This window comes from Neltuma alba, unplaced genomic scaffold (genome assembly GCF_004799145.2).
Source record: "Neltuma alba isolate B1F8T4 unplaced genomic scaffold, ASM479914v2 tig00000307_pilon, whole genome shotgun sequence".
In the NCBI taxonomy this organism is placed as follows: domain Eukaryota; kingdom Viridiplantae; phylum Streptophyta; class Magnoliopsida; order Fabales; family Fabaceae; genus Neltuma; species Neltuma alba.
Window position 1 is genome coordinate 206,930 of NW_021632001.1, and position 8,359 is coordinate 215,288.

Consider the following 8,359-nt stretch of genomic DNA (forward strand, 5'->3'; position numbering starts at 1 on the left):
ATGAAACGTGATGGTAAACTATCACAATCATGGTTAAGGCAGGATATATTTGATGATTCGCTTTTACTTGAGAATCAACTTCCGTTCTTTTTCCTTGAAGACCTGTACAATACAGTCGTTCCTCCTTCATTTCTTGAGCTTACATATTCCTACTTTCACTATCATAACATGCAAAACCTAAAGCCTAACTACAAGATAAAGCATTCCACAGGTCTTCTTAGATTATTTTATTTACCAAGAACCCAACTGGAAAGGAATTCCTTCAAAGGGGATGGATCAGATACGCTTATGTATAGTGTGAATGAGTCACAAGAGGCAGGGGTGAAGTTGGAAGTAAGCACAAACAAGTGCTTACTAGACTTGACATTTTCAAGGTCAGTTCTAGAGATTCCTCCAATACGTGTCAAAGATATGACTGAAACTTTGTTCCGCAATGTGATGGCTTTAGAACAGTGTCATTAACCATATCAATCATATTTTTGTGATTATATTTTTGTATTTGATAGCCTAGTTAAAACAAATAAAGATGCGGAGGCTCTCGCTCATGAAAACATTATCCACAACTAGCTAGGTGATGCGGAGGAGGTTGCCACATTATTTAATGGTCTTGGGCAAAATATCACTCATATCAATTTCCCTGCTGAATAACTTGACATTTCCAAAAGGTTGAATGAGGTTTATAAAGATCCTTCACACAATAGTAAGGCAAATTTTAGGAGAGATTACTTCAACATACCATGGCAAACCGTGGCTTCTATTGTAGCAATCATATTTCTCATTCTCACCATCACTCCAACTGTATGTTCCATCCTCCAAGTAGTATAAAGTAGCAACCTAGATTTGAAGGTTGGTATATTTTAGTGTTCTGTTCTTGAAAATTTATGTTCCCTTGCTGATTTTGTTTAGCCTTTGCTGCTGCACTATGTAAAAATAATTGTAATCCTTATGCTTCGTTTTCTGTATTACGTACGCACTTTTCTGTGATAGCTGCATTAGTTTGAAGCTTTGATTACATTATTTCTTCCTTTTAACTTCTTTTTCCTAACAAATAAAACACTTCTGCGTTGAAAGATTTATAAAAGATAGATATGTACATTATGTTTAAATGAATGATAGGTAGGACTTTGACTCTCGTGCGCATACTTGCCTGTGCAATTGAAAAAGTATAGTATGATACCACATTGCATGGAGTTTGATATTAGTGGTAAAATAGTGGGTTTTCTAAAAAATTTATATTACAATCTTTTGTATGTTTAGTCTGGCTTCACCCATTTTGAGATCGTGGGTTTCATGTTGAAACACATAAATTGTTGCTCACGACGGCCACAAGTATTTAACAGGTCATCCGCATTAGAAGAAGAATTTTTCTACTGTTCCAATATAATCTTTCTTTTCATTTTATCCTCTTTGACAAGCTTCTGAAAATTTCATGTTAGAGAATATTTCCAAATAAATGCAACGAATGATGAGTAAATTAATAAAACTGATAATAAAATAAGTCATATTTATATATTAATTCTAAGACACTTTTGATATTAAGCAACAGGTAAGGGCTTATGGATATTCTCTCCCAAACTATTATATATAAGCCAAATAACACTTATGTACCTCACAATTTTAAATATTTACTCAGTGCCTTGACCCCAAATAGACGGATTAAAACCTAAATATTTTATGACATAAAAACACTCCTTTAAGGCTCATTCCTGTGGTGCATTCCCTTGAGATTTTATCATATATATTTATTGAGTTTAATTGCATTTATTATAATTAATCTGGGTGAAAAGGGATTAAATGAAATCAGGGTAAAAAAGAGAGAGCATAATTATCCTTTTTTTATGATTATCCTTAAACGATTAATTTTTGAAATGAAAAATATTAATAGGTTTTAATTTGTATTGTAAGTCATTTGGAAGAAAAGAATAAATCACTGTCAAGTATGAAGATAATAAATTAAACATACTAAGATGAATCAAACAGACTTGGCTTCTGATGAGAGTGCTCAACAAATGGTGGAAAGGCAATTATCCTCCAATTACTTGCCAACAACAACACTTATGCATCCCTTCTTATATTCTTTACTCTCTCTTTGCTTACAATTTTTAAGGTTGCTTCTGTTTGATTCCTCAATTATTACACTTTCTTAGCCTTATTTTGTTTCACTTTCAAAATATGCACTTGTCAGATTGCCACTTGCAATTATGAATCCTGTGCTTTTCATTTGTGATGGCTTTTCTTAATTTCGTCACACTCCCTTTAATTTGCTTGCGCCTTGTTAGATTGCTCGTGTTCAATACCCCATTGTGCGTTCCACACGTAGCCTTTTTTACCTTTTTCTTCTTTAGCCTGATCTGGTTTTAGTTAGGCATAAACAATTTATGGGAGTGCAAATCAGTTATTATCAAGAACACAATTTACATCGCAGAAATGTTATTCTATTCCTTATTTCTTGTGCTGTTTAATTATTGGTCCACCATAAAGTTTATAAAAAGATTATTACATACATATTCTTATGCTCGTTCAGTTTTTGTAGCCATCAAATAAATCCGATCGGTGATCCATATTAGTGCGCATCATGAGCATAATAGCTAAAAAACGGATAGGATTAATTAAGGAGGTGATTCAGATATACATGCTTCTGGTCATCCTTTCTATTTTTGGTTATGTAATTAGCTTTAAAAAGCCACAACCTTCAAACTCACAAAAAAATGTATATTAATAGTTCGTTTGAATATTTATGTTTATGAGAATGAGGATTGATTCTATTGGTGATTGCTTTATCGATTAAGCCTGATAGATGGAAGATGATGTGATCATTGATGTGATACAGAAGAAGATGTTCTGTTAATACGAATGAAACGTCATAGGAAACTAAACTAAATGTATGGCTAGAGGCAATTCATATGACAAGGTGCCAATAATATAGCTTCTGTGATAGTTTCCTATTTACTACTTTTATAAGATTAAAAAAATTAGTCAAAGTTAGTTAAACATAAATTGCAATTACAAATTTGCAGTTTTGTTAACCATGAGAATTCAGTTAATAAAATCATAGTATTAAAACCCAACTCAAGTCCGCTAATTGGGCAAATAAATGGTTGCGTTAGTCCCCTTACCGGTTTGATTAAGGGTTTTGGATGATTCAATTGAGTTGAACTTTATACCTTTCTTCTCTCCTTGTTAAAGCGAAAAATGATATCGTTTTGGATTTTAAAAGATAATAGTCTCTCAGATTATTGCTTTAATAACTCCCCGTTTTATTATGTGGAATCTATAGATGTTCTAGTTGATTGTGAATTAAAGTCTTTGTATCTAAATATTTTTTTTTAGAATTATATATATGTGAATATTTTATATGTCAAACACATTATATTATTTAATCATGACAAGTCTGATGTGAGATTGTTTCGAATTTGAATATAATTAGTCATCACTGAACTACTACCTTGATTGAGTAATTTACAAAAAGATGAGGTGTTAGCATTTAGAATTTTTGTTCACTATTGTATATTCTGAAAATTTTATTTCATAGCAATTTTGCTCTAAACTGTTATCCGCTATGAAGTTTAACCATTAAAGATACCAGTCAAACTGTATAATTTATCAGCCCAACTTAATAGCTGATAACAATCAGGATATTTTTACTACGAAAATAGATTTTTAGGACATGTAAGAGCTAAAAAAATTTTCAGGTGCTAGATATTCATTTTGTGAATACTTCCAGGGTATTTAAACATCTTATCCCATTGACAAATTACGCCATTCACTATTATTAATATAATTTATATAAGATTTATAAGCAACTTATATTAGAATATATAATTTCACATCAAAGTGACACATTTAGGGGGAAAAAGAAAGAATTAGATAGCTATCATGGTTTTTTTAAGGGTTCAGTTATTTCGAATTAATTATTCTTTTAAGGTTGAAACTAGCTTCATCTCTCTCATGCATCCCGATTTTGTTTTTATGCTCATCTTGACTTGACTCACGTATATTTATAAAGAATAAATGTTTTATGAGTTAGTCATATCAGGCCAAACAAAATTAGCTTAAAGTATGGATTAATTAATTGAATGAAACATAATATGAACTGGTCGACTAATAACTGTAGAAGAAGACGCAGTTCAGATTAAATGGCGACAGTTTGCTTCTGTGTAATTAAAAAAGAATCAATAATATTTTTCTTGTTTTCCAAACAAAAGTATATTAAAGGTAAACCAATTTATTTATTATTGTCCCCATATTGTTAGACTTAGCCAATTATATTCTGTAAGTGTTTTAGAAAATCATGTCCACATCCTAATTGCCCTATTATAATTAACCTATTAATCAAGATCCAAAGTCACAAGATGTGGCCAGTTAAAAGTGAATTTAGTCTAATACTACCTCCGGTCGTTATTAAGCTAGTTATTTGTAATAAATAAATATTATTTTTTTTAAATACTCTTACTAATTATGTGTATTAGTTAGAACTACTATTTGATAAAACCTTTAATATGTGCATCTATTACAAGGATTATTTTGAGAAAAATGGATAACTATGGGATGCAAAGTGGATTAGGATTTATATTTAGGGCTAAATTAAAAGTCAAACTAGCTCTTGTATTAAGGAGTGGAGGTAGTATAATTTAGCCTAACAAACTACTTTGCCACAAAATAACATATATATATATATATATATATATATCTTATCAATATATAACACATAATTTTACTCTGGAAACCAGAATTCATCTTGTCCTCAGCGTAATGAAAAACAAATAAAACAAGTACATGAGAAGCAATAACAAATAAACAAAGAGTGGATGATCAAAACTCAAACTGTTTGATATGAAACGGACTAAATTATTTATTACATCAATATATTAACACACACACCCACACCCACAATATCAAAGTAGACGTGAGTCTCTTATGTTTCATATGGTCTGAAATGAGTTGTAATTAACATTGCAGCTTATAAATAGTATCACTTTTGGTCCTTAATGTAAGAACTAGTTTGACATTTAATATAGTATTAAATATAAGACTATAATTTATTTTGTCTATCATGTTTATTCATTTTTTTAAAGTAGTCCTTAAAATTTGCACATGTTAAAGATTTTATAAAATGATAGTTCTAGCTAATACACATGTTAACAAAAATATTTTAGAAAAGATAGCACATATTTATTACAAATAACTAACTTAACTAATTTTCTTAATCTGTTCAAATCAGTCAACTAATTTTTATATTAAGGACCGGAAGTAGTATATCTCTGTATAGGTTTTACTGATATTAAGTATAGCAAGCTGCATTATTAAAAAAATCACTATTCACAACATATAAATAATGTTCATCAGCTAGCATGCACCATAAATATATAGGTTGTAATAAATAATAGAATGAGCATCGTATTGTTTCCAAACCTAATTGACTACTATAAAATTTACATTTTAACGCAATTGGAGGGGGGAAAAAAATCAATTTCAGTGACTCATCGTAATAATAAGTGTCATGGTGCTTATTATTATAGTGACATCTGCACTATTCAAATATATTTTTTAACCATTTAATTTGAAGTTTTTGAATGATTTTTAAATAAAAACATTTTATAAAAAATGACATTTAAAAGATAATTTTTATTTTAAATTATGTACACACTAAAATAGCAAACTAGTAAAAATAAAAAAAATTACATCATATCCGGATTGTCCAATTTGAATCTGAACAGTTCAGATTTGGTGCTCATTACTTGGGTGTGATTAGCCCAAACTCAATGCAGCAACAAAAATAACCATAATGAAAACAAATATAAATCCTACGGCATTAAGATTAGATGTCAGTGATTACAGGTTATGGAAACAATGTTGAATATATTATAAAAAACATTCTTTAATATCACATGAATCACCCACTATGACTGATTATAATGGTATGTGGTGCAAGTCTAAGATAAAATTTTAGACTATAGGAACTCTAGATCAAATAAATGCCTAATTAAAGTAATAAATTACACGCCTTCATTTTAACTATTTGAGGCCCGAAACCTTACCTCTACGACTCTAGCTATATGCCCATTAACAAAATCATTCACCCAACATTAAAAGTGTCACGTTTCATCACCCTCCATTTGAAGATTGATTCCGAATTTCCTATTTCTTTAGTGCTTGTTTCTCTTTCAACTATTAATGCTATGCGTGTTTATTAATGGATTAATTGCGCGCTTGGTTTATTGGCCACCAATTAGAGGTGATTATTGTTCTCTAATTAAGCAAGAGACATGGATATTTTCTTTGGAAATTGTAAAAGTATTCTTCCCTTCATTTCATGTCTAGGCTAGTGTTGTACTCATCTCTCGGTCCCTTATTATAACATTCGAAAAAACCATATTTCCTGTTTTAAGAAAACTATTAAAATTAGTTAAAAATAATAAATAGGTAGGAAATCTATTTTTTTTCCCTCAAATTTGTCCTTATTTATAAATGGGTAGTGTAGTAGGTGTGAGTAAGAAAAAAGATGAAAGAGAATGCCTGGAAAGAAAATAATGAGAGTATATATTAATTAAAGATAAAGTAGTTAAAAATGTATCTATTATATATACAAATCTAAAGTGCATCTTATGAAATGGGACGAAACAATTTAAGAAATTATATTTTATAATAAGGGACAGATGATATATTAGATTTTCTTAATCTAATATTCCTCTAACCCTATTTATAAATCACACTTCCAGTATGTTTAACCAGAATTAAAAAAATTAAATCTTATTAACTCTACCTTGAAATTTAATAACTTTTCAACACTGTTCATAATTAATGGATACATTTTTCAAACAAATAAAAATTAACACTGTAATAAATGACAGACAAAATAGATCATCCATGATATAAAGTGACTTACATATAGTAATAAAAATAACATTATCTTTCTGTCTTATAGGAGAAATTTTTTTTAATTCTGTTTTATAATTATTTTATTTTACTTATTGTTTTATCTTTTAAGGTGATCAAAATTTTTAACCGTTTCAAATATTTGATATTTCTAAGATATAAAATTGACTAAAATAATTGTCATCTTCAAGAGACTTCAGCTTTTTTTTTCCCCCTTCAAATAACAATTATTTACCATTTATATCACTATCTTTCCTAGCCACCTATTATCAATATAATTAATAACTGTTTGCAAAAGTCAAATTTTAAATCGTGTACGAAACATTGAATAATACAATTTGGTTTTATATTTACTATATAATTCTCTCACTTCAACACCTACGAAAACTGGACATCAAATGTGCTTCACGATAAAATTCGTTGACTGTCAATAGGAGAGGAAAAGATATTGATTCGTGACCCGTTAAATCATAACAACAAAAAAAAGGTATCACCAAAAAAAAAACATTAAACTTAAGAGTGGATTATACTAAGCACCAAACTCACGGATTATTTTTTTTTCTAATAATAGAAAGTTTAGTTGATTTAGGTCAGGGCCAGGATATATCTCCATGCTTAGAGAGCCTTCGAACTCATGACCTTGTAAGTTATAAGCCACCTGCTTATCAACTGGATCAACTCTTGTTGGCAATTCACAGATTAATTTTAAAAAGACCCTCAAACTTATCATTCACATGGTTAATGAAAATTATATGTATTTACCATTTACATAATACAGATTAGAAACTAAAAAATATTTAGCACCATTTACCATTCAGAAAACATAAACTTTTTTTTTTTCTGGTAAGGAAAAAAAGTAGTAGACTAATGGTGAGTATTTATCATTAATAGTCTTTAACAATAATTCTCCCAAAGTATTCCCATAAAATTTAAAAAAATTGATGTAATGAACTGTTACATATACTTAATATAACTTTTTCCAAAAAAATATCGTCGCAAGAATCACAGGAAAATGAATTTCTTCATTTTTTAACAAATATTATTTTGAATAATTTCCTTTGAAAAAAATTAGTTGCTTAATCCCTATAATTTTGATTCAATTAAAACTCAGTCATCACTGATCATTAAGCTTTGATTTGCCTTATAACTCAATAAACCCTATCTATGAATTTTGACTCTGTGTAACTCAATTCATATAATTTTAACATTTTAAAACATTATTCCCTGATGTCCAAGAAATGACATAGTTTTTATAGTTTATTTTATGAAATAAAGGAACTAAAAGTTTGAAAAGTCAAAATTCCAAGAACTCTATTGGTCGAGTTGAATTTTAGAAATCTAGTTTTAAATAAATCAAAATTATAGGGACTGAATTAGATCAAGTGAAAATTTCATATTAAAACAATAGATAGGCCCAAATGATTAATTTTTCAGATTTACTTTTATCACTGTTTTCTGTTATTGTGCCTAGTACAAATCACAA

General features: G+C 29.1%; 1 protein-coding gene across 1 annotated transcript; it reads left to right on the forward strand.

Annotated features, from left to right (window-relative positions):
* On the forward strand, positions 1-462 carry LOC114720142 (UPF0481 protein At3g47200-like). Its single transcript, XM_028905790.1, has one exon. It carries the CDS (start codon positions 1-3, stop codon positions 460-462), a length of 462 nt encoding a protein of 153 aa, XP_028761623.1.
* Positions 463-8,359: the final 7,897 nt, after the last annotated feature.